General features: G+C 40.5%; 1 protein-coding gene across 1 annotated transcript in view; it reads right to left on the bottom strand.

Moving 5' to 3' along the window:
- Positions 1-27746, bottom strand: part of PLXNA2 (plexin A2) — a 539737-nt gene that overhangs the window by 155916 nt on the left and 356075 nt on the right. The window contains exons 9-12 of the mRNA XM_082245705.1: positions 27353-27467; positions 17426-17626; positions 4658-4754; positions 3906-4096 (exon numbers count right to left, since the gene is read on the bottom strand). Coding sequence (XP_082101831.1) covers positions 3906-4096; positions 4658-4754; positions 17426-17626; positions 27353-27467 — 604 coding nt within the window. The remainder of the gene's footprint in view (positions 1-3905; positions 4097-4657; positions 4755-17425; positions 17627-27352; positions 27468-27746) is intronic.

Here is a 27746-nt window from a genome sequence, read left to right as displayed (position 1 = left end):
AAATAGGATCTGTAAAGGTGGATCTCAAAAGGTACCTTCAGCTTTTTAATGGCTGAGCAAATAGAGGTGTCTCACCTGTTAAAAAAAAAAAAGTTTGTTCTACATATCTAAAAATGAAATTCAGTTTACTAAAAGGTCAGACCAGAATTCCTTCCATTAAAATGTTTCTTTTAAGCAAATAGCTTCCTAAAACCAAATAATCTAACAGTTGCGTTAAATTGTTACACATTTGTTACATAACTCTTTTGTCAATGAATACATTTAAAGTCATATTCACACTCTACTCCCCACTGTTTCACTTTATACAAATAACAATGCTATCATCAACAATGAGATAAAGTGGAATTACAGTTAATACCAGGCAAAATCAAAATTAAACACGCTTAACAAAACTGGAAAGCTTTTTTTTATTTTAAATGGAAGGATATTAATTGAATAAGATTAGCCTTGTGAATGAAAAATTAGGCACATAGTATGACATTAGGGCAAAAAAAAGGTTGTATAAAGAAATCACTTTACGAATCACATAGTTTTAGTGTTATATATATATATATATATATATATATATATATATATATATATATATATATATATATATATATTGTTTAGGAATAAATAAATGTTTTTAAAGTAAGGATATATTTTCAGCCTTCCTTCTTTGATTTTTATGTAAGTATTTTGGGCACAGTGGTGCCAACAGGGGTAAACACTAATATATTTTTATATAATTATACAATGGAGATTTTTCTATGCAGCAAGCTTGTAAGGCTTGTAAGAAATAGGGGGTAAAATCATGGAAGAAAACCTGATGCAGTCTGCAAGAAATCTGACCCCAAGGACAAGATTTGTCTTCCAGCAAGACAATAAACCCACGTTTAATGCCAAAACTACACAAACTTCCTAAAAACATTAATGTTCATTTCTTGAAATTACCAAAACAGTTCAGATTTCAAGGCATGCAATGCTGATGGAGACCTATCTAGCCAATGAATATGTGCTGTATTTTAGGGGATTTTTCAAAGGATTCATAGGATTAATACAATTCATGGGGAGATCTCCACTGTACAGATATATACCCCACCTAGCATTCCATGTATCCCCGTGCACTCAATACTTCTCTCATTTAAACATTTAAAGTATATGTGAAACTTTACCTTATAAAACAACACATTACATTTAATATAGAAATGCAAAGCAAAACATTTGTGTACACACCGTATTTATAAAACATTATAAATACCTATTTTTTTTCCTTTTTAAAAAGTTATCGCATAACCTCTGTTCTCAGCTGCACAAGTGGCTTGGAGGGAGGGGGGGGGATGAAGATTGCAGGGGGCATGTCAGCAAGAGGCAGATAGAGCAATACACTGATCTTCCTAATGAAGAGCTGTGCAAGGGGGATGTCAGCATAAATCTTGGCCATTGGGGGACATGTAGGCTGTGCTCCCAGCACAGCCAGAAAACTGACCACATTGGGATGTGCTCTCATGCCTAGCGTGGTCCGTTTGAAACAGGAAAGCAGAGGGAACTGGCAGGATCACCAGGTATTTCACACAAAGGAAGAAATACACAGAGAACAGAATACTTTTTAACACACCAAAGGAAAGAGCAAACAAATGGTAATGGATGCCTTGGAGTAAAACACTGGTAATAGACGGCTGCAGGCTCAGGTTAGAACTAGAAGGAACTCTGTGGACAAGTGAAAAATAAAAAGAGTAGTGCCATCTAAGTGCAGCAAAGTTTGAACATTTATTGCAAGTATTAACATGAATAACTCACAAGATGACAAAGGGGGTGAACGCTTGTATTGTAATGAGGTTCATCCACTTCAGGGGAGGACGTGTGGTAGTATCCAGAGAGGACACCGCTGGTCTCGGCTGTGCCGGTGGCTTCAGACGTCTCTGGGGACACGGGTTCACTCAGAGGAAGCCGCTGATGTCACATCCAGGTAAAGAGGGCGGTGCGCGCATTCGGTGAATGCGTGCTCCTTCATCAGGCCATACTTTTTAACGCAACTTCTGTACATGGCACAACAGACACCCCCCTCCCACCACCCGCCGGTGCCTCTCCAGGAGCTCCCGTCCTGGCTTCAAGCCTGGAATGAAAGCTGGCTTACCACAGATGGCATGGGGAACTGGAAGATCCGTGATGATCTCTGTAGTACAGGAAACAGGAAGTGACGTCATGTCAGGTTTCCCGAATGTAAACAGTTCCATTTTTAAATGGGTAAAGCATTTTAACACACCAATCTTGGCGTGATCAGATGCTTTAGGGCAGAGGAGAGGTTTGGGGTTTAAAAGACCCCACATCTCTTCATACAAAGTACCTGCCACTGCCTATTGCTGTGCAACCTAAGGGTTCTTTACATTTCTTATAACAGCAATAAAAGTGTTAAAAAACGTTTTAAAGATATAGTGGGAAAAAAAATCTCGCACACATATATATAAATAGCGATCGCACCACACATGTGAGGTATTGCCATAAACGCCAGAGTGAGATATTCTCTGTAACTCTAAGCTCGTAAGCTGTAGAGGCTTTTAAACGTCACCTATGGTGATGTAGTTTGTCGCCATTTCACGAGTGTGCGCAATTTTAAAGCGTGACATGTTAGGTATCTATTTACTCAATGTAAAACCATCTTTTTAATTTTACAAAAATAATGGTTATTATATTGTGTTTGTGTGACAAAAAACTGCAAAACCCTCAATTGTATTTACTATGGCCTCTGCTAAAAAATATATATAATGTTTGGGTGTTATAAGTAATTTTCTATTAAAAAAAAAAAAATAATAATGATTATTACTTGTAAACAAAAAGTGTAAGAAGGCCTGGTCTTCAAGTGCAAACTGTCTGGTTAGGACTTACCAATAATAGTGACATTGGAGGATTTCAGGGCCCTAGGGTTATTTAATTAATTCAAGTTATTCTTTTAAAACACACATACAAGATAATGGCACTGCAACTTAATCCTGCAATCAGGGCCAGCAAGATCTCTCTGTTTCCACTCACACAATGGTCCTTCTATGTAGATAAAGTCAGCATACAGGTGGGGATTAATAAAGGTCTCTTTATTTCATCCAAGAAGTACACATGCTCAAAACAGAGCCAACACAAACGCGTTTCAGCCTATCAAAGCCTTACTCAGTACATCACTTTTCTTTATTTATTAGTTGTGAGCTTGTGGATATTGTGTGTAAAGCTTGCCATACATTATACAATTTTCTTGTACAATTTCTGTACAATCTCCTTTAGATTTGCACTCAACTATGTAGGACAAGGGCCTACCTGATTGGATACAAATTGAAAGTATTTTTAAGGTTTGACCTCATATTATATGGTTTTGTTAAATATAAAGGAAAATTGTACAATAAGATTGCATAATGCATAGCCAGAGAGACTCTCCCTCCTTATTGGCTGAGACACAGCAGGAGGAGACATTGGCTCCCACTGTCGTCAATCAAAGTCAGTGAGCCACTAAAGAGAGAGAGGGGGTAGGGCCGAGCTGCGGCTCTGTGTCTGAATGGACACAAAGAGCAGTGGTTGTTTGCTGTGGGGGCACTCGGCAAGGGGCCAGGAGCGCTGGCGAGGGACCCTAGAAGAGGAGGATCTGGGTTGCTCTGTGCAAAACCATTACACAGAGCAGGTAAGTGTAACATATGTGTTATTTTAAAACAAAATAAGAACAAGACTTTAATATCACTTGAAGTTAAACTGTTAAAACAGGAGCAATCAGTACACAGGATATGTGGAAATGCTTTTAAGATAATAGTCATGAAAAAATACAGATGTGAAAAGATTACAGAAATCAGAATGTTTATACAATCACACAGGCTGACTTATGAGCAGATACAAAGCAAATTGTATCTATTACATATTCATAAAAAAATAATTAGCCTATTACAAACCTCAGTGATGCGTGGGTTGGTGCACTTGACATTCCTACTGGACCAGTCCAGCCATCGGTTTTGGTTAGATATACAGTGATGTTGTAGGGTACACCGCCCTTCCCCACTGCACCATCCACACTCATATTTATGATCGGCTTTCAGGCAGAGACCACAGCTTTCTCTTTGAGCCGAACATTTGTACAGATGAACTATAGGGAGAAAAAAAAAAATAACATCTTAGCACGTTAAATGCTGTAATATGCCATAAGCAAGTGGGCTTATGTGATGTGCATTTTAATACATTATTCCCTAATCTATTTCAAAATCAACATGGTTTAAGGTGTTAAATCATTGCATTTTCTACTACAAAGATAATGATAATCTATAGAGAGTACTAAATCTGTGTTTGAACTTCCATGGTAAATAGTTTTTTAATCCTTTTTTTTCTTTCGATATAAAAAAAAAAGATGCTTGCTTGTTCTGGGCATTGACTCAGAATGGATTGTACTAATAATTAGGGGTAGCTAGGCAGTTAGCACTTATAGAAAAAAGTAAGCAATATATTTTTTTTCTTTTTATTTCTCCCAGAACTTTTTTTACTTGAAAACTAGTACTATTCATAGCGTTAACAGCATAATGTTTCTAGGGAACCTGTTTACCTGGTTTATTTATGTAGTACATTAGATTCCCAAGCTATACTGTTAGTTTGCTATTTAAAATCAGTGTGACATGAGAATATTTGCTTTTCTTTTTCTTTTTTTTTTTTTTACCTTTGATATCTTGTGGATTGTCAATGATGAAATTTCCATTCCAGACGACTGAGAAAACCACAGGCAGGTCACTTATGTCCATTCCCTCATAAAAATACTGAAAACAAAGTGTACATGAAGTTAGAACCGCTGTAAGGGAAATATATGTGCAGAATTAAACGCTAACTGATACTACGGTGAACTGAACTTTCAGCCTGACTACCTAGAGATAGAAGCTGTGACATTTATAAGAAAAAATACAGCTTGCCCAGATCCAGCTATGCAAAGTGCCTTGTGCAGTGTTTGGATCTATGCCAATTCTCCTTGGGTCTACACTATATAGTCTTTGTTTGCTATATACAGTGCATAAAAAAATATTCATACCCCTTGAAATTGTTACGACCAAAAACGTAAATGTATTTCATTGTGATTTTATGTGATAGACCAACACACAGTGGTACATAATTGTAAAGTGGAAGGAAAATGATAAATGGTTTTCAAACTTTTTTACAAATAAAATCTGAAAAGTGAGGCGTGCATTTGTATTCAGCCCCCTTTACTCTGATACCTCTAACTAAAATCTAGTGGAACCAATTGCCTTTAGAAGTCACCAAATTGGTATATAGAGTCCACCTTTGTGTAATTTAATCTCAGTATAAATACAGCTGTTCTGTGAAGCCTTTAGAGGTTTGTTAGAGAACATTAGTGAACAAACAGCATCATGAAGGCCAAGAAACACACCAGACAGGTCACGGATAAAGTTGTGAAGTTTAAAGCAGGGTTAAGTTATATTAAAAATATCCCAAGCTTTGAATATTTCACGGAGCACTGTTCAATCTATCATCCAAAAATGGAATAGGATAGAGCACAATTGCAAACCTACCAAGACATGGCCCCCACCTAAATTGATGGGCTGGGCAAGGAAAGCATTGATTAGAGACACAGCAAAGAGACCAATGGTAAATCTGGAGGAGCTGCAGAGATCCACATGTCAGGTGGGAGAATCTGTCCACAGGACAACTATTAGCCATGCACTCTACAAATCTGGTCTTTATGGAAGAGTGGCAAGAAGAAAGCCATTGTTGAAAGAAAGCCATAAGAAGTCCTGTTTGCAGTTTGCGAGAAGCCATGTGGGGGACACAGCAAACATGTGGAAGAAGGTGCTTTGGTCAGATGAAACCAAAATTGAACTTTTTGGCCTAAAAGCAAAACCCTATGTGTGATGACACTGCACTGCACATCACCCTGAACGCACCATCCCCACCATGAAACATGGTGGTGGCAGCATCATGTTGTGGGGGATGCTTTTCCTCAGCAGATACAGTGAACCTGGTCAGTGTTGATGGGAAGATGGATGGAGCCAAATATAGGACAATCTTAGAAGAAAACCTGCAAACGTCTTGAGACTGGGGCGGAGGTTCACCTTCCAGCAGGACAATGACCCTAAACATAAAGCCAGAGCTACAATGGAATGGTTTGGATCCAAGCATATTTATTTGTTAGAATGGCCTTGTCAAAGTCCAGACCTAAATTAAACTGGGAATACCTGGCAAGACTTGAAAATTGCTGTTCACAGACACTTTCCATCCAATCTGACAGAGCTTGAGCTATTTTGCAAAGAAGAATGGGCAAAAATGTCACTCTTTAGATGTGCAAAGCTGGTAGAGACATACCCAAAAAGACTTGCAGCAACAATGGATCCCCCAGCAGCCAGCATTAATAGACCCTCCAAAACAGCCCAGCACTTCTTGCCATTACATACATTCAGTACTGGAGGTGCTAGAATTGCATTTCCCCAGCATACCCGCTGAAAAAAAGCCCTGCGATTATCTCTCAACAACGTTACATGAAAAACTGTCTGCAAACATAAAGTGGAACTTCACCCAACTGCCTCCCCCTCTCCCCCTTAAGTGTCTACACTTTATTTTTTTGGGGGGGTGAGTACCTGGTTTGACAGGTACCCGCTCCCACTTCCGGTCAGATCGCCAGGGCAATCTGAGTGTAAGTTTGGCCCCCCACCTTTCTCAGCACCCTTCTGGGACTTGTCACAGAAGGGTGCTGGGACCATTCATAAAGCGCAGCACGGCTCGCACATGAGCAGAGGGAAGATGACTGTGAGGCTGCACACATTTACTTTTTTAAATTCTATGACAAATATTCACTACGCCCTATTACACATTTCACAGGGCCTGCCTTCTGAACTACAGAGGTGCTGAGAGGAGGCTTTTTGGTAGGCAGTACAGGAAACATACCAAATCATCACTGTCTGCAGGCAGCAAAGTAATCTAGGATATGCAAATCTAAAGTATACCAAAGGAATGTTCAGAGGATAAGGTGAAACTTATTCAGGGAATTCAGGTAGTTGTGATAAGTGTTATGCAGCTGATAGACTGCACTCACAATATGAATGGAGATTTTTTTTTAAAAAAGCTTACATTGGAGTGTCAAAAATAACTGTTGTGTGTATTGCTATTACAATGCTGATGTTATAAAATAACAGTATAGGCTATGACTATAGATCTCATTTGAACCAAATCTTAATTTAAACCAAAACCCTACTCTAAGCTTTCTCACAGAAAATGTAATTGCAGAGAAGGATAGGGGGTGAATCTAACCAAGCCGGTGTAAATTACAAAGACTACTGGGGTCTTTTCTGGAGCCTATTGGACTGTTCAATCATATTTAGACACCCTGGAAGGAACAGTAGAGGTAAAACCATAAAAATGAAGGTTACAATATCTATCTGGCTGCATATCTGTGATTTCAACTGGGCATCAAATGCCAGCAAATAAAAAAACTGAAATTAAAAAAGACCTTCCTCATAAAATCATACAATGCTGCCTAATGGTTTTTCCTAGTGAGGAACTGGCATCTCCTAAAAGTAAGGGATGATGTATTCTGGAAGATATGTCTGACAGACCTTGAGCCTGTTTAAACTTGCTCGCACATTAAACCAGAGAACTTTAGTTTGTGGACAGCAGTTATTTTGGGTTTTGGGCTGCAGTTAAAGTGTCATTAAACTATGACTATGAAAAATTCTCATTACATGCTATATAACAGTGTTCATACTCACAAAGCCCCAAAAGGATTTGCTTTGTGTAGAGTGAAATATACCTGATTGATCCTGCCTTAAGCTGTCCTTCCCATATTTTCTGTGTTCCTACTCCAGGTTGAGATTATGTAGACCAGCTGATGTCCTCTATGGAGCACGCTCAATTTTAGTTCCTTTTTAAGCCCTTAATTTCCTAATTTTTCTTATCTGTGCAGCACACATGACTATATATTTACACATGGGGGCATATACACAGTGGTAAGTAGCACTCCCCTCCCTCCCTCCCTCCTCCTCCATGTCCTCCTATTTCTAACATAACATCCCACAGGTCTGCAACACAGAGAAGAACCATGTTTTTGTGTGAATATGACACATAAAAAACGATTGTTTTCTGTGTATCATTGCAGTTACCTGTGTTTACCCATGAAGAAAAACACAGGTAACTGCACATAGTGTGAATGGGCCCTCAGATTAGTGGAATAAGAAAGGCAGGGCATTCTTCTGTCACTGTCTAAAAATTCAAATTAATTAAAATAAAACTGGACAATGTGTGCCTGGTCTGGGTCAGTCCAGGTGAAGTATACTGGAGAACCTATTTGCTCAGGACTAACTACTCTTTAACCTATGAATACTCGGGTTTTCTGATGTGACTTCTCTCTACATATACCACTGCCCACATAAAGATATTTGTATAGATAGACAGGGTATTTAAAAGGTATTTTGTACTGTATCAGACAAATATGCCTCAATATTGAACTGCCCAAATGCTATCATTCTTATTATGGATTAACAAATTGGCCTTATTTATTAAAAAAAATATTAATATGTAAGAGCTTTTAAAATACTTTATTCTTGTGCCTAGCATAATTTCTGGGGTAGGTGTGTATGGTCTGGTCTTGAGAAATCATAGGGAGTTGGTTTAGAATCCTTATTCTTATCAAGTATCCCTATTTGCTTTAAGTGAGATCTCAATGAAATGCCAGGGTAAACATCAGGGATAGAGGGGAATACAAATCCTATGAAAGACAAAACCTCTCACTACTGCTTTCTACAAGTCAGAGGGAGGAATCAGTGAAAGCTGTGGGATCCTAGGAGATTGAGGGTCCTAGAAGTGTCAGTTTCCCAGCAAACTTTGGGGACCACTTCTCAGCAATGAGCGGCTGGCAGCAAAGGTAAATATGTAAACTCTTCTTCACAGGTATGTGCTTTTATTAAAATGTTTTTAATGTTACAACGATTTCTAAAAATTACATGAAGTATACGAAGGACACATTCAAAAATGGAACTCTTACTTGAGACTTGCATTAGCAACAGGCACATATTGCTAATGTTAACAAGGAATATAAGGTGAGGGAGGACAAATATCTTGCACTACCTACACCTATGGGACAGTGACAGACCGTAAAAGATAGTGCTTATTAATAATTAGGTACTGCTAATTTTCATAAGATTTGTAATTGGTTAAAAATTGTTTTTTGCAGGAGCTGGAAGAGTTTATAAGACAATAACTGCGTCACTAGTTCAGCAGTCGGCGGGGACAGCAGAAGAAGATTGTCCCGCCCTCCCTCCCATGTCACGGTCCTTTTATGTGGTGTTAAAGTCCCTTTCTTTGAGAGAGGACAGTTGTTGTTAAATGGTATTAACTTGAGCTGTTATAGCTGAGTTAAAATGGTTATTTTATGGTATGAGATGGTATTTATTTACGTTTTAATAAATATTGTGTGTGTATGTTACATACAATTTTGGATTTAATATTAATGCCAATAAAGGTCCGCAGCCAGTTTAATCGTCCGATCGTAAGTGGGATCAATTCCCTTACGTCTCGGATAGGCAAGTACATTGATTTTTATTTACAGCCACTTGTCTCTAAAAACCTGTCTTATATTAAGGACACCAAGGATACCATTAATGTGTTAGGTCAAATCCAATTAGAAGGGAATTGTCTGATGGTGACTACGGATGTAAATTCGCTTTATACTTGCATCCCTCACAATCTGGGTTTGGAAGCTGTAGAACATGATTTACGTTTGTATCCTTGTATGCCAGCTTCCCAACAGAAGTTCATTCTGGAATTGGTTCTTTTTGCCACTAGTAGGAATTATTTTTGGCATAATGATTGCTATTATTTACAACAGAGAGGCGTGGCTATGGGGGCAAAATTTGCCCCCAGCCTAGCCAATCTGTTTATGGCTAAATGGGAGGAGGATGTCGTCTATCCCCTACAGAAACCAGAATTGGCCCTGTGGGTTAGGTATATAGACGACATCCTCCTCCTATGGAAAGGTGACTCAGGATCCCTTGATTCATTTATGTCCATCTTGAACTCCAATGAACGTGGAATACATCTCTCATATGAATATAGTGAAACAAGTATTAATTTTTTGGATATGGAGATCAAGAGATGTGATAGTGGCCACATTACCAGTACATACTTTAAGGCAACAGATCGGAACTCATACTTACCTACAGACAGTTGCCACTATTTCCCCTGGTTAAGAGGCATCCCTAAGAGCCAATTCACTCACCTTAGGAGGAATTGCTCTTTGAGGGAAGACAATCTTCAATTCTAAAGGAAAGGTTCATTTCGAAAGGATATAATGGTACAGATCTTGATGCCACTATCGCGGAGGTAGCCTCTAAAGATAGGACTCAGCTACGGGCCGGGCCACCAGCTAGAGCTAATAATAACTCCAATTTTGTAAGATGGTCATTCTTTACAGAATACTCCGTTCACCATAAAATCCTAAAACTGATTTTTTCAAAACACTGGGGCATCCTGAAAAGTAATAAAATCTTGGGTCCTCTGATCCCAGATAGACCTGCTATTACGTTTAGAGGGGCTCCCTCACTGAGAGGGAAACTGGCACCAAATATATTAGATCCCCCCAAGAAACCACAGTTATTTACTGATTTGATTGGATTCTACCCATGTCATAGGTGTAGGGTATGTTCCCTTAATTGTGATAAAAGGAGAAAGTTTGTTTCTTTCAAATCGACAGTGACAAATGTTTCTTATGACATCCAATTCTTTTCCACCTGCACCACAACACATGTTGTATACCTGATGACCTGTCCATGCAGGAAGCAATATGTTGGACGTACTACTATACAGTACTATGTTCGCCTAAACGAACATATTACTAACATCTTGACTAAGAAAAGTACGTACAATGTATCAAAACATTATACCCTTTATCACAATGGAGATCCCAAGGGAACATCCTTCCAGATCATTGACAAATATGTTGCTCCATAGAGAGGGGGTTCCACTAAAATTGGGGTATCTCGACAGGAAACGTATTGGATTTATACCCTCCAATGTTACTCACCCTACGGTTTGAATATAGAGTGGGATATTAATTCCTTCATAAATACTTCCTAAATATCCTTTTCTTTTTTCCTCTGATCTTCTGATCTCTAGATATAGTTCTAGATATATATATTTTTATAGATATACATTTTTCTGTAGATTGGTCTCCTTCATTTATTTTATTTTGTTTTTCTCTGGCTATAGCATCTTTTGTGATTTTATTATCCATTGTATGTTACTTATATTGCAATACGCATATTTGCTCATACTGTGTATGCAATTATACTTAGTCTGTTTAGTAGACTTTTTACCATATTGCTGGCTTTGTATTATGACTGGTATCTAGGCATTATTATCTATTGCTTCTGCCAATATGTTTTTAGTCATTACCATATAGCGATATTTTTCAAGAATTTTCTTGATTTAGTCTCCTTATTTGCTGGTGTAGTAATGTGTGCCCATCTCTGGGTTTAAATTAAAGTCATTTCCAGGGTATATGGCGTGTTTTAGTGTACACACTGTTGGTTCGCTCCTTCTTCCAGTTTGGTTTCCACTCAGAATGAGGCTAGGATTGCACCGGACTTCCGCGTACCTCACTTCTGGAAGTGATGTCGCGCTTACCCTCTACATCAACAATGATGTATGATCTATAAGCCAATCAAATTGCGGATCCAAAATGAGGTTTGGAACTCACGCCACCGCCATTTTGGCAGAAGTGGTGATATATACCTCCTTAAATTCAGCTGCAGACGATTACACCAGCAATTATGAGACTATATATACTGTTACTATCCTCCTATGCAACGAGCAATATCCTCTGATGATGTCTATGCAGACGATACGGGTCAGGAGCTCGCCTTAAGAACTTCTATTCATATGTTTTATTGCCTGTTACCATGCGAACATTGTAAGTGCAAGTCTTTTTTTATTAAAAGGTTTTTTCAGCAATATTACGCTATGTGCACTCTTCTTTCTGGCTTTTATGTAACCTGGCTATGAGAGATCTACATCCCTCTACAAACCAATTCATGAGCCTGAAATTACATCCATGGTTGTATTCATAGGAGGAATTTGGATCACCTTTTAAAGCCCATTTGGTCTGCTTGCTATATGGAAATGTGGACCCAATTGATCTGGTGAGCACCCAATTCATTTGTTATATCTGGTGAAGGGATACCTTTCTTCACTTTAAAGATATACTGTGTTCACCGTCAAGATTCATCTCTTCTGTGGGACTTTTTTTCTTTTTGTATGACTTTTTTGACATGGGACTTTTGAATTATTATTTGTTCTTTTTTTACCATGTTATCACAAGTTGGTATTGTTATGTTAATGCCTATATTTAATTTTTTTAGCGCTGCACTTATTTTCCTTTTTTGTATTTTTATAACTTACATATCAGTTGTTTTGTGCTGGCTGCTTACACTTTGGTATTAGCGCTTATTTGAATTTTTTCCGTAATCCAATTATTGGTTGTGTTTCTTTTATTATATTTAATATCACTTTTAAGTGTTTTATTTTATTTAGAGGTTGTGTCTACTGTCCCAAATGGGCAGTGTATAGATGATCTTAAAATGTTCTTCATGTTGCGCTGTACCAAATGATTAAATTTAAATTATTCTAGAAACTTTAAGAACACCTGCATGTTTCTACGTGTTTCCAAATGTAGCTGTCAGTAAGTAACATCTAGCATTGTATGGCAAACATCAGACAAAATCGTGTTTTTCATACAGAATTTTATCTCAAAGAGAAAGCCTGCTAAGTATGCATGAACTTGAATTAAAAAAAAAATAAGTAAAACAATCTATAATATCAATCCATAGCCATGTCGTGGTTAAATATGGCATATTATACTTTGATCAAACGTATAAAACTCTTGGCACCTCCATAAATATAGTGGTTGGTATAATGATACACGATGAAGACTCATTTACACATATTCATGCTTCTACACTTCATACATTGGAAATACTTCCTGCAGCTGTTTGTTCAGTGAAAGTGTTTATTTACTCTTTTTGCTGTCTGCTTCGGTCTCCTGCAGACCATATGCTGCACTGCCAGGAGCAACTGTATAAGGAATTCTGCTGAAATGAACAGGGATTCACAAAGATAGATAAGATTTTCCCACTGTTTTATCAGTCTGCTGCGAATTAGCATTAGGTTGCATGCAACCCTTTCGTCGGGTTGCTGTCTTTTTCCTCAAAGTGACCATCCCCCAGGCTGCAGCACGGAAAGAGCAGAAAAACTTGGCAATTCTTTCAAACATCTTTATAATTTACGATGCTAAAGGTTAGGAAGGCAACGGCAGTTTAATTTTACTGCAAACGGGGTAGATTAGAGCTGCTTTCTTAGAAAGTGCTAATGCCTCATGCACACTGGTTTATTGTAAAACGCTGCTTCTCCTAAAGCCCCTAAGCTGCATTTTTTTCAAACCAGTTTAGCAGAGTTTAGCAGCGTTTGTTTTTTTTTTTTTATTAGCCAGAATTTTAATTTATTCTGACTATTGAAATGAATAAACGCCCAGTGCTAAAAGAGCCTAGAGTTTAGGCGCGTTAAGACGTGTTTGGCAGCTTCAATTTTTTTTCTGCCAAAACTCTGCTGTTCCTGGATGCGCTGGCAGAGGGTTTTTTTTTTTTCCTTGCCTCTGTACTCTCCTGTCACTAAATGCTGCTAAAAGTCTGTGTGTGCATGGACACATAAGCTAACATGCAGGGGCATTTAGAGCCCCTAGTAGCAGCTGTAAAAATGTCCAGTGAGCATGAGGCCTTATTGTAAAGTGGTTCTAATGACAGAAGGTTTTAAACTTAAAGGGTAACTCCATTTTCGTGGGGAAAAAAATTAGCAAATAAAGAACAAATAATATCGTGTATGCAATTGCGACACACTAATTAAATGCAATGCAATATGGCTACCTGGAGTTGTTCTGTACAAGGAATGTGTACTGAACACCCCCCAAAAACAATTTCCTGCTCGTTGTATTGGCTCACTGATTGTGCTAGAAGTCTGCACTAGATACAAGTCAGATTTCAGGCATCCCCTGGAACAAAAATGTAATTTTTGGTGAGATACCCCCAATGGGAACACGTCTAAAGGGATGCAGGCCCAGCAGATTCCCTCATTAGTGCTCTGCAGCTGCACAGCTGATTGATAATTATCAAACAACTCCCACTAGACCCGCTCAGCACAGAAGCACAGAAAAACAAACTGGGATTTCTTCAGAATAACAAAAGGTAGGAATCTGCAACAAAGCTTCCACGTTTCGCACACCCTGAATGAAGGTACGAACTTATGAATGAGGGGCTAGGGGTCGCTGAAAAAAGATTGCCAAGGCAGACACCTGGCCCTTGATGGTACTCAAAACCAACTTCTGATGAACGCTCCACTGAAGACAGGCTAAGATCCAAGCCACAGAAAGGGATGGAGGATGATCGCAAATCGACTCACACCAAGAAATGTAAGCTTTCCACGTACAATGGTATATCTTGCTGGAAGACAACTTCCTCGCCTTCACCATAGTAGGGATCACTGATCCAGACAAACCTGTATCCCTCAGTACTTGGCTTTCAATAGCTAAACCATTAAAACCAGTGACTGTAAAGTAAGATGGTAGATCCGCCCTTGGGACAACTGCTCTTCTCTGAGAGGTAGCCCCCAAGGGACGTTTACGGCCAGCAGACTGATTGGAAGACCCTCGCCCTTAAATGCTCACAGGAATTGCTGAAGAAGCTTAAGCCGTGGATGATACTGGCCTTAATGTGCCCCTAGGATGTCTGCAGCATCTAACAGAGGAACCCGTGACCTCGCCACGAACCTCCTCTGGAGCCGAACCTGCTGAAGGAGCTGCATGCAGGACCATGCAAACAGAACTGTCTTGAAGGTGGATACCACCAGATCCAGGACATGTATGCAAGTCAGGAGAGAGAACTGTCTATGTGACAGCAGCCAGTGTATCACGGCCTGTGGTTCCTGAAGTTTGTCCAAAGGAAGGACCACCCTGGTCAGAATTAAAATCAGACCTAGGTGATTACATTTCCTGGACAGGGATAGGATCTTTGGTAGTTCGGACGTTACCTGAACCTTTGCAGTAATTAAATCCCCACAAGGAGACTCAGGACCTAAAAAACCTGAAAAGGACAAACTTTGCTCCCCTTTCTGGGTACCCCAAAGGAAACATTTTGCAGACCTCCTTGACGCACATGAAAGAGATCCACAGGGCCGGAAAACAGCAAAGATGTCCCCTCACCCCAATAATGGGTGAGGGCAGACCTTAATTCTGAAGGGGTCTTGTCTGCGGGACCGGAGAAGCTAGCTCCAGGCTTACAAGACCAAGGTTGCTTGGAACCTCCTGGAGAAGACTTGAAGGATGTATTTCCTTTATTCTCAGTCAAGGAAGTGCAAATACATTTTCTATGAGCTGAGAAGGAGAGCCCCCCGTCTACGATGAGGCTCCTTACCTTTCCTAGACTGTGGCAGGAAGGTACTCCCCCCACCCCCCAAGAGACCCTTAATGATGTCATCCTGAGTAGCCCGAAACAGATGATTGCCTTGAAAGGGCAGATCAATGAGAGCTTTCTTAGAGGCTTGGTCTGTAGACCAATTCTTAAGTCACAGCACGTGCCTAGTCACCACCTCTGAAAAAAAAAGTTTGGACAGCACAGGAGCTGTTTTCAAAGATGCATCACAAATAAACTGCAGCCCATAGACCAAATGGTCTGCTAAATCAACATAAGCAGTGGGGACCTGCTCAAACCCCAGGCCTTGGCACAAAAGCTTGGTCCATTCAGTTAGGGTCTGAGACACCAGGGCTGAGGCAAAGACTGGACGCAATGCTGAACCAGCCATAGTAAACATGCTGTGTGCCACAGCCTCCGCTTTCCTGTCAGCCGGGTTTCTGGGAAGCTCGGGTTCTGACGTCACTGGGCTTCACAAACCAAGGGAAGATGGCGGCCATGACATCATCAAACTTCCCAAACATGGCCACCGGCTGCCAAAAGCATGCTGCCCAGGAACACTTCCAAACCACTGCGCCCTCTGCAAGGGGACCCCCCCCCCCCACTAAAGGTACTGTACACCCCAGGCAGGAACAACATTTAGGGGAACTCCGCTGTGCGCTCTGCACTTTTGCGCCCTCTGCAGTGGGGACCCCTAAACTGCACCATACCCACACACAGTAGGACATGCTCCTAGGGGTGTCCGCTGCGCCCTCTGCACTGGAACCCCCATACCATCAGGGCAGGACATGCACCGCCTCAACAAAAGGGAAATGGCGGGGCCACCTGCCCTGGGACCCCTACCAATCCATGGGGGGGGATCCCACTTAACCGAGTGCCTTTAGGATGGAAGGAGGATGCAGCCATCCCAATAACCCCAAAACCACCCAAAGGGGAGAGGGGGGACTGTACTTATCCACTGAAGTAGGGGAGCTGTCAGCCAAGGGACCAATGCTACCCAGACCAGTGTCCGGTTGTATGCAACCCTGTGAGACGTTTAACTCGCAGGCCAGCCTTTGTCCGTGAGGCTACGTTGCGGTCCACCTAGCGCGTAGCTGAAGTCTGCATGGGCTCGCTGGCTGGGCTGGGGGGATTACTGGATCTAGATTATCCAGCCCTGCAGTTGACTGTAGGTCAAGGAAGGAGAAAAATTGCTAGGCCTAAGAGATCCCAGCAGGGAGCCTAGGTCCTTACTCCTGACAAGACAGATTAAAACCTGATTACCTAGAGCAGAGAGGGGGGTTATATGCTAGCTGAGGATGGCCCATGGGCGTAGCCAAGTGTTTTTGTTCTGCCTAGTTCTGCTCCTGGAGCAGGCAATATAATCCAGTAGTTATGATTTATGGAGCGCTGTGTCCTTCGATGAATGAAAGAGAACATGGCACTAAGCTTTAATGCATTTCATGCATTAAGATAAAAAAAACCTTCTGCATGCAGCAACCCCCCCCTAAGCCCCCCAATACTTACCATTGCCACACCTTGATCAAGCGATGTTGCATGAGAGTCTCAGCTGTCTGGGACTCTCCCTCCTGATTGGCTGAGACAGCAGCTGACTCCATTAGCTTCAGCTGCTGTCAATCAAAGTTAGTGAGCCAATGAGGACAGAGAAAGGGTGGGGCTGAGCTTCAGCTCAGTGTCTTAAAGGACACACAGAGCAGCGGCTCTGCTCGGGTGCCCCCACAGCAAGCTGCTTGCTGTGGGGACACTCATCAGGAGGGAGGGGCCAGGGGCTCCGGTGAGGGACCCAAGAAGAGGTCCAGGCTGCTCTGCAAAACCACTTCATAGAGCAGGTAAGTATGACATGTTTGTTATTTTTGAACAGAAAAAAAATAAAGAAGACTTTCTTATCACTTTAATTTTTGTCAGTATTTACATATAACCAAATTATTGCCATGTTGCAGCCAACTATAGCTGATATCCTCCATAAAAATACTCACAGAACTATTCTGGCACTGGACACTGGAGCTGTTGAAGCGCAGAGCAGGCATTCTGTGCAGCACACCCTGAATGTTTAGAACACACTCATATCCCCTCTGGCCTGACTGTGGCTGGGGCAGGTTTTTGGCCTTAAGTGTGATTGGCTTCACTTCCCCAACTGGGATCAAGATCTCTTCTGTGGGTACAAGCTGTGGGCAGTCCTGGAAAAAAAATGCACTGGATCAGAAAAACAAGGGATTTATTGTGCAAAGTAACAGAGCCACACAATGTAATTTTTCATCTAAGTTTCTCACACAAGCATACTGCTGTATAAGAGACAGCTCCATTGTCAATCAGTGTAGAAACATCCACATGTTCTCACCTGCAGAATAAGCAGCTCCCCAACTGCGGCTGTTGTACAAGTTTTCTTTGAGGACTAAGGGCATTATTACATGAGCAATTAGTGTACCTGCAATATTTTTGTTAAGTTGCTGAGTAACTGACTTTATATCACATATTGGAGCTGACTATAGAACTACCAAATTCAATGAGTAATCATATTATCCAGTTTATATACTGATGATCATGTCACACCAGTGATTTATAGCTATATATTTTATACATATATTGTTTTTTCAGCACAAACAAGGCTTTTTTTCTGGTGATCTTGTCTTGTAAAAAAAAAAAGATTTTCAATGCAATCTATTGACACTATGGGTACGGTTTACTAAAACGGTGCACACAGAATCTGGTGCAGCTGTGCATAGTAACCAATCAGTTTCTAGGTTTTATTGTCAAAACTTGATTAAACAAGCTGAATTAGAAACTGATTGGTTACTGTGCACAGCGGCACCAAATTCTATGTGCACTAGTTCTAGTAAATCCCCGCCATTATGTAAAAAAAAAAAACACTTTTTTACGTAAATTAATGAACTAAAGGAATACAAACTACAAAAGTATTAAAGGTTTAAAAAAGCTAAAGGGAGAAAGAAGGGAGGAGTTCTTTAGGGCTTATTAGCGCTGAGTTAACAGAATAATAAGAGGTTAAAAAAATATTTTATATTAAAAAAATTAATTAATTAAATCTGACCACTGTATGCTGATCAAACGTACCAATGTTACCAAAATCACCCTACGGAACAGTGTTTACAAACACTGCTCAGACCCTCTGTTTTTTAGGCTACATTCACACCTGAGCGTAGCGTTTTCGCGCGTTTTTACCGCGATTTTACCGCGATTTTTACCGCGATTTACAGGCGTTTTTACAGGCGTTTTTTGTGCAGGCGTTTTTAGATTGAATAGAAACCAATACAAAACGCCTGTAATCTGCCCAAAAAGAAGCTCATGTACTTTTTTGAGCGTTGGGGGTTTTGCTTACAGCGTCAAAACGCTCAGATGTGAACAGGGGCCATTGAAATGAATAGGATTTGTCTTGTTGGGCGTTTTGAGAGCTGATCCTAGAGCAGAAAAACTCCCCAAAAACGCCTACATGTGAACGGAGCCTTACATCAGTGGATAGAGCTGCCTGCTGTATTTATTCATATGTCGGTTGTAATTTTCAAAGCCAGGAATTGCAGGCTAAAGTGTCAAGGAGAGTGACAAGGGGTGTTATGAATGCCATGTGTACCTTGGCAAGATATTTTTGGGTGTATGCAATACGCCCAAGGTACAGACACGAATGGTTAAAATAAAACATTGCTCTTAATGGACTTAAGACTTCTCAATAGACAATCCTACTGCTAAAAATGATACAATCTTAATGAAATATTGGTTTAACCACTTAAGCCCCGGAGGATTTTCCTGCTAAAAGACCAGGGGGTATTTTGCGATTCGGCACTGCGTGACTTTAACGGACAATTGCGCGGTCGTGCGACGCTGTACCTAAACGAATTTGATGTCCTTTTTTTCCCACAAACAGAGCTTTCTTTTGGTGGTGTTTGATAACCTGTGTGATTTTTTGATCACGCGCTATAAACAAAAAAGAGCGACAATTTTGCAAAAATAGCAATATTTTTCACATTTTTTTATATGAAATTCCCCAAAAAAAAAATGTAAAAATCAAAATTTTTTAACATTTTCGGCCAATTTGTTTTATCCTACCTATGTTTGGTAAAAAAAATCGCAAAAAGCGTATTTTTATTGGTTTGCGCAAAAGTTATCGCGTTTACTAACAAAGGGAAAGATTTTTGTAATTTTTGTTGTTTTTTTTTTAACGCGTAATGGCGGCGATCTGCGATTTTTTTTGCGGTACTGCGACATTGCGGCGGACAGATCGGACCCTTGACTGACATTTTTGACACTTTTGGGGTTACCAGTGACATTTCTACAGTAATCAGTGCTATACATATGCACTGTTACTGTAAAAATACACTGGTAGTGAAGGGGTTAACTTTATTTGGGAGGGAGGGGCTGTGTGTGTCCCTAGGGGCGTGCTTTCTACTGTGATTGGCTGTGGCCTGAGCTGTAAGGACACTGATCAACGGATCTACATAGTAGATCCGTGTGATCAGTGTCTTTACACCGAGGAGAATGACAGGTGGCTTGTTTACACAAGCTGCCTGACATTCTCCCTCTCCCCCGACGATCGCCGAGTGACCGGCGGACATCGGGTCCGCTGGTCACACGCGCGGGGAGGTCTGCGGGGGGGGGGCTCCGCGGGCGCGCGCTCGCTCCCCAGGCCCTCCCAGGCTAGTGACGTTAATTAACGTCACTCTGCCTGGCAGGGGCTGACCGCCGCAGTAAATCTACTTGCGGCGGTCGGCAAGCGGTTAAAATCTACTTTTTGGATTTTACATATTATTCTATTACTTTGAGTTTATAAATGGATAAGCTTTACCTTTCTCATAGGAAGTACTAAGTACTATATGTAATATTTAAGCTATCAAAGAGACAAATTACAGATGTATAAAATAATATGGGTTACTATTAAAATACAAAAACAAAAGTGATAGGAAAAGTAGGCAAAAAAAATAAAATAAATGGTATCAGCAGGAACCAAGTATACAGAGGCTGTAATTTTTTATGGTGTAGGTTAGACCATACAGGTTGAGTTTTTTAATGAGAAAGTGAAATACTCCATTTCTTCCAGTCCATGCGTTCATTGATTCTTCACTTATTTAAACCTTATACCCCCCCCCCCCCCCCAGTATTTAACCCTTTTTAGCCCAAAAGGGTTAAATACTGATGTTTTTTTCATCCATTCACCTTTGTGCATATTTCATTAATCTCCAAATTGTGTGTGTTTCTAGCTTTACAAGCATGCATTATCCCTGTTTCTATTCCACAGCAGTACTGGTAACTGACATTCTAAAGGTCTATGCTCCCACAGAGAGTTGCGGATACATACACTGCGTGTTTAAACAAATTTCATTACTTATTCTGCTAGAGTGCTATTCATATGCCGAGCAACCCCAGGGAACTGGACCAATCCATCATAGCTTTTGCCACTAACTTCTAGTAAGTTAAATAACAGCCCTAGGATAACAAACACATACAATCTGTTTTTTTTTTAACTGTGTTGGCTCTACTATAGAAGTATGTAAATAACTATTATATTAGTTTCCATAATTAAATACCTTGTTTGTGCATTTTCATAAATTATACATGGAGCGTAAATAATTTTAAGTAAATTTGAAGTAAAAAGTTCACAAAACACAACAACATATACAGTACCCCCTCACATTTTTGTAAATATTTTATTATATCTTTTCATGTGACAACACTGAAGAAATGACACTTTGCTACAATGTAAAGTAGTAAGTGTACAGCTAGTCCAAATTGGGCCCAACGTGTCAATATTTTGTGTGACCACCATTATTTTCCAACACTGTCTTAACCCACTTGGGCATGGAGTTCACCAGAGCTTCACAGGTTGCCACTGGAGCCCTCTTCCACTCCTCCATGACGACATCACGGAGCTGGTGGATGTTTGAGCTTTGCGCTCCTCCATCTTTTGTTTGAAGATGCCCCACAGATGCTCAATAGGGTTTAGGTCTGAAGACATGCTTGGCCAGTCAATCACCTTTACTTTAGCTTCTTTAGAAGGGCAGCGGTCATCTTGGAGGTGTGTATAGGGTCATTATGTGGGAATACTGCCCTGTGGCCCAGTCTCTGAAGGGAGGGGATCATGCTCTGCTTCAGTATGTCACAGTACATGTTGGCATTCATGGTTCCCTTAATGAACTGTAGCTCTCTAGTGCCTATAGCACTCATGCAGCCCCAGACCATGACACTCCCACCACCATGCTTGACTAAAGGCAAGACACACTTATCTCTGTACTCCTAACCTGGTTGCCACCACACACGCTTGACACCATCTGAACCAAATAAGTTTATCTTGGTCTCATCAGACCACAGGACATGGCTCCAGTAATACATGTCCTTAGTCAGCAAACTGTTTGTGGGCTTTCTTGTGCATCATCTTTGGAGGAGGCTTCCTTCTGGGATGACAGCCATGCAGACCATTTTGAGCACTGACAGGCTGACCCTCCACTCCTTCAACCTCTGCAGCAAGGCTGGCAGCACTCATACGTCTATTTCCCAAAGACAACCTCTGGATATGAGGCTGAGTACATGCACTCCACTTCTTTGGTCAACCATGGCGAGGCCTGTTCTGAGTGGAACCTGTCCTGTTAAACTGCTGTATGGCCTTGGCCACCATGCTGCACCTTAGTTTCAGGGACCTGGAAATCTTCTTATAGCCTACCCCATCTCTATGTAGAGCAAAAATATTTTTTTTTCAGATCCTCAGAGAGTTCTTTGCCACGAGGTGCCATGCTGAACATCCAATGACCAGTATGAGAGAGTGAGAGCGATAACACCAAATGTAACACACCTGCTCCCCGTTCACACCTGAGACCTTGTAACACTAACGAGTCACATGACACCGGGGAGGGAAAATGGCTAATTGGGCCCAATTGGACATTTTCACTTAGGGTTGTACTCACTTTTGTTGCCAGCGGTTTAGACATTAATGGCTGTGTGCTGAGTTATTTTGAGGGGACAGCAAATTTACACTGTTTGAGTCGATCCACACTAGCACGACTTGTCAGGCGACTTGTCAGCCTGACAAGTCGCGCTCCCTCGCTGTCCATTGACCGCTACAGGACCTGTTCTAATAGGAGCGACACAAGTCACTCCGACTTAGAAAAAGGGTCCTGTACTACTTCGGGGCGACCTCGGAGTGACTTGCATAGACTTCCATTATGTGAAGTCCATGCAAGTCGCTCCGAAGTCATGGTGCATGGGAATGCACAAGTCGCCCCCGAAGTAGGACAGAGTCGTGCTGCCCCAGTGTGAACCGACTCTTATACAAGCTGTACACTCCCTATTTCACATTGTAGCAAAGTGTCATTTCTTCAGTGTTGTCACATGAAAAGATATAAAAAAATATTTACAGAAATGTGGGGGGTGTACTCATTTTTGTGAGATACTGTATGCATATACTTGCTGTCTGCTTTTGAGGCCATATCATAATGTGTGTAATGAGCATGTAATTATTCTCACTACTGTTTGCCACTACTGCAGCCTAAAAGACAGGAAGGAACCCATATCAAGGCCAGCATTCCTCCTAAGTCCTTGCCACCTCTGCTCAAATGTAAGGGATACAGATGCCTTTACATAAACAGAAAGAGTTAAAAAAAAGTAAAAATAAAAAACATACCCCTTAACCACTACAGTGCTATTAAAACTCATAATTAAGACAATTCTGACACAAGGTTCTATCACAATAAACCAGGAAAAGGGGTGAATGTTTTTAATCAAAAGAGTATAACATTTTGGAAAGCAGTGAGGCGAGAACCATGGATAGATTTCTGGGGGAATTTCCATCTATTTATTTTGGTGAATGCTTGCAACTGCAACACCCATACAAACATAAATATCGAAGCACTGGTAAGCCAAGTTCTGCTGCTGTACATGGCTAATGCTTTTCTGTTAGATCCTCTCAGATAATAAAAAAAAATCCAACAAATAAAATGTTTGCATACATATTGATTATTTACAGTAAACCAGTGATCAGTGAAATGCAAGGGCTGAAATTGCTGACCTCCTTCAAAAAAAAGTCTTGCTGTCTGGTCGATAGGCTGAGCCACTGGCTCAATAGTTTTGGAGTTACTGACCCAGAACAAGTATGCACATTAAAAAAAGAAAAAAATCAGAGAAGAGGCAGATTTCTTTTTCTGCATAATTTTCCGTGGCTACTTTGAATTAAGGAACTCAGCGTGACACTTTTGAAACTAGTTTTTCCAGAAGTAGAAGTATAGCAATGGTTCCCAGATTTCCTTCTTGACAGGTTTCTTACAGGTTTTAAATGAAACAGTACATACCTGCATTTAAACTGCCTCAGATCATAATTGCATTTTATGTATTTCTTTTTTTTACACAGAATATATATTTTTCTGCATTTTACATATGTCAACAATAAGCAATACATATTTATAGAAATGCACTTCAAATGCATATTAAAGTGGAATTATGACTTTATGTGTTTCAGCACTTAATTATAAGTCCATCTGCACATGCAGTGTTCTCCACATTTTTGTAAATATTTTACTATATCTTTTTATGTGACAACACTGAAGAAATGACACTTTGCTACAATGTAAAGTAGTCAGTGCACAGCTTGTATAACAGTGTAAATTTGCTGTACCGTCAAAATAACTCAACACACAGCCATACATGTTTAAACCACTGGCAACAAAAGTGATTACACCCCTTAGTGAAAAGGTCCAAATTGGGCCCAAAGTGTCAATATTTTGTGTGGCCACCAATATTTTCCAGCACTGCCTTGGGCATGGAGTTTACCAGAGCCTCACAGGTTGCCACTGGAGTCCTCTTCCACTCCTCCATGACGAAGCTGGTGGATGTTAGAGACCTTGCGCTCCTCCACCTTCAATTGGAGGATGCCCCACAGATGCTCAATAGGGTTTAGGTCTGGAGACATGCTTGGCCAGCCCATCACCTTTACCCTCAGCTTCTTTAGCAATGCAGTGGTCAACTTGTAGGTGTGTTTGGGGTTATCATGTTGGGAATACTGCCCTGCGGCCCAGTCTCTGAAGGGAGGGGATCATGCTCTGTTTCATTATGTCACAGTACATGTTGGCATTCATGGTCCCCTCAATGAACTGTAGCTCCTCAGTGCCGGCAGCACTCATGCAGCCCCAGACCATGACACTTCCACCACCATGCTTGACATTAGGGCAAGACACACTTGTCTTTGTACTCCTCACCTGGTTGCCACCACACACACTTGTCTTTGTACTCCTCACCTGGTTGATGCCACACACACTTGACATCATCTGCACCAAATAAGTATATCTTGATCTCATCAGACCACAGGAAATGGTTCCAGCAATCCATGTCCTTAGTCCGCTTGTCTCTTTGGTCAACCATGGTGAGGCCTGTTCTGAGTGGAACCTGTCCTGTTAAACCGCTGTATGGTCTTGGCCACCGTGCTGCAGCTCAGGGTCTTGGCAATCTTCTTATAGCCTAGGCCATCTTTATGTAGAGCAACAATTCTTTTTTTCAGATTCCCAGAGAGTTCTTTGCCATGAGGTGCCATTTTGAACTTCCAGTGACCAGTATGAGAGAGTGAGAGCGATAACACCAAGCTTAACACACCTGCTCCCCATTCACACCTGCAACCTTGTAACACTAATGAGTCACATGACTCCTGGGAGAGAAAATGGCTAATTGGGCCCAATTAGGACATTCTTACTTAGGGATGTGCTCACTTTTGTTGCCAGCAATTTAGACATTAATGGCTGTGTGATGAGTTATTTTGAGGAGACAGCAAATTTACACTGTAATACAAGCTGTACGCTCACTACTTTACATTGTAGCAAAGTGTCATTTCTTCAGTGTTGTCACATGAAAAGATATAATAAAATATTTATAAAAATGTAAGGGGTGTACTAACTAACTTTTCTCACTTTTGTGAGATGCTGTATATATATATATATATATATATATATATATATATATATATGCATATATGTGCATATATAGATATATATATATAATTGTTTGGGGTTTAAATTACATTTCTAGCACAAAATGCAGATTTCTGTGTAAAATTTAAAAAAATGGCCATGAAGACTAGTGATTAAGCTCTGATATGTCTATAATATGTTTCATTGGGTTTTTCTTGTGCTTTTGCCTTGGGAAAGTATATCGATCCTGCAGTAATCATTGCAATGTAGCTTTTCATTGTATAAGTAGCTGATTAATATCATGCTAATTGAAAACCAATATTTATCATCATATGGTTAATGGGGCAATATTCAAATGGAAGTACAATCCTAACCACTAGTCACAGCAATAAATTAGGTATATGATCCACAAAGCCATAGTTCACAGACAACTGAACAAACACCACTTGGTAAAGGTATTCACTATATGCAGTGATGCTATACTATTGTGAAAAAGAACAATTTCTGTGAATATTTTTATTACAAAACCTGTTTTGGATTACAACTTTACTTTATATTGTTCATATTAAAATAGGAGCATTACAAACAGTTTCCAACTTTGAATTCTAATATGTTTTCTTAATGCTATTGTAAGTGGTGGACAATTCCCTGCTAATATTATTTATTTATTGTGGATAAAGTCAAGTTTTTTGGAGGATTATTATTTACTTTTAAAGACCTTTTAATATGTATCTGGTTACTGCAAGAAAAATACCACTATAGAAAAATTGTATTATGTGCATCTGACAATTTGTAAGACTAGTGTATGATTGTTTTGATTTTCCCTGTTTAATGTGCAAGTTCAGGCACTAAATATGCATATAGAGTAGCTGCCTGACTGCTTGATATGTGGACAAGGGCAGCTGGCTGCTAATACACTCTTAAACAATTTATAAGGTACAGTCAACAAACTTGGCAGTGATGGCACCATGCCAACATTTGTAAGGAGAAAAATTCAAGGATCAGTCCACAGCAGTGTCAATCACCTTTATGGTAATGAAAATCTGCAAGCTTAAAGTGGTTGTTAAGCCACTGAGTCTTCTTTCTACAATCCCCTCTGTTACATTAAATGATGGGCCTCAGTGTATGTAGTTTCTAAAAAAATAAGCCGATGTATACCTTATTTTATAGCGCTGTTGGCGCTGACGTGACTGGCTGCCTCTCTCCTCTCTTAATCTGACAGCTACAGCAAGAGGAGCCGATAAACCCCTGCTGATGTCAGCCAGGAGAAGGAGAGAGGCGGCCGGTCACGTGAGCGCAGAGTGGCACTAGAAAATAAGGTACACATTGGCTTATTTTTTAAAAAATACAGACACTAAGGCACATCATTTAATGTAACAGAGGGGAATGTAGAAAGAAGACTCAGTTATTTCACCAGCAGGAGGGGAGCGGATCAGAGATAACAGGCAGGGAGGGGGGGGGGAGAGGAGGGTAGATGAGAGCTGCAGGTGACGGAGGCACATAAACTGACCACAGTGGCAGGGCTCAGCAGCCATGATAAACCGTGGTCAGTTTACAGGGGGGATGGCAGAATCAGGCAAAATCAACCAGGTATTTTATGTGATACAGGGGGCCCAATGACACAGCACAAGCACTGTGCTGATGTTCATGCTTTCAAGGAACAAGATCCATTTGTTTTTAAGGGTTACAAACACTTAAAGTGTAGGTGAAGAGTTCCTAACTGTGACCATAACATCATTCTTGCAATGTAATGGTGGAGAGGTCTGTCGCCACTTGGTATCACTATCTGAAATGGAATGCATGAGCACCTGACAGAACACCAACATCAACAAAGGCCTCGAGTGACTACACAACTAAACCAATCCTTATTGCTATTGTTGTTGGTAAGTGGATAGGGGACATTTTTCTGTTACTGTGAAAAAGATTGGCAGGTTTTTTTTAAGGAGACCAATATATGTGCATACAAGCCAATAGATCTTCCTATTGAAAAAGAAACAAAACAGTACAGTATAATACCTCAGAGACGTTGACGCGGCCTTCCTGAAAGGAGCATGTAGTCGGATCATGAGTGCAGAGGTTGCGGTATTTGCACCAGTGGCAGCGAAATGCACTATTCACACAGGACAAACACCTTGTAGAGAACAAAGAAAACATCTCTCAGAGCTGGTTAAAGGTCTGACTTCATAAAAACAATAATTTCCCCGTGCAGCCAATATCTTGTTTCAACATTTTTAGCAGTTAGGCAGTTTGTGGTTGTTACCCTACCCTACTGCTAATGTTTAATCTACATTTAAATACAACACATCTCTACATGTAATAAAGTAATAAAAATATGGAATGGCAAACGGGAACAAATATAAAATCACACAAAAATGAATGTCTCAAAATACATCTAGCCTAAAAATACACT

This window comes from Pelophylax lessonae (assembly GCF_965119305.1).
Source record: "Pelophylax lessonae genome assembly, chromosome: 2".
Lineage (NCBI taxonomy): Eukaryota > Metazoa > Chordata > Amphibia > Anura > Ranidae > Pelophylax > Pelophylax lessonae.
Note: the sequence above shows the minus strand (reverse complement) of the source record. Positions and strands in the feature narration are given on the sequence as shown.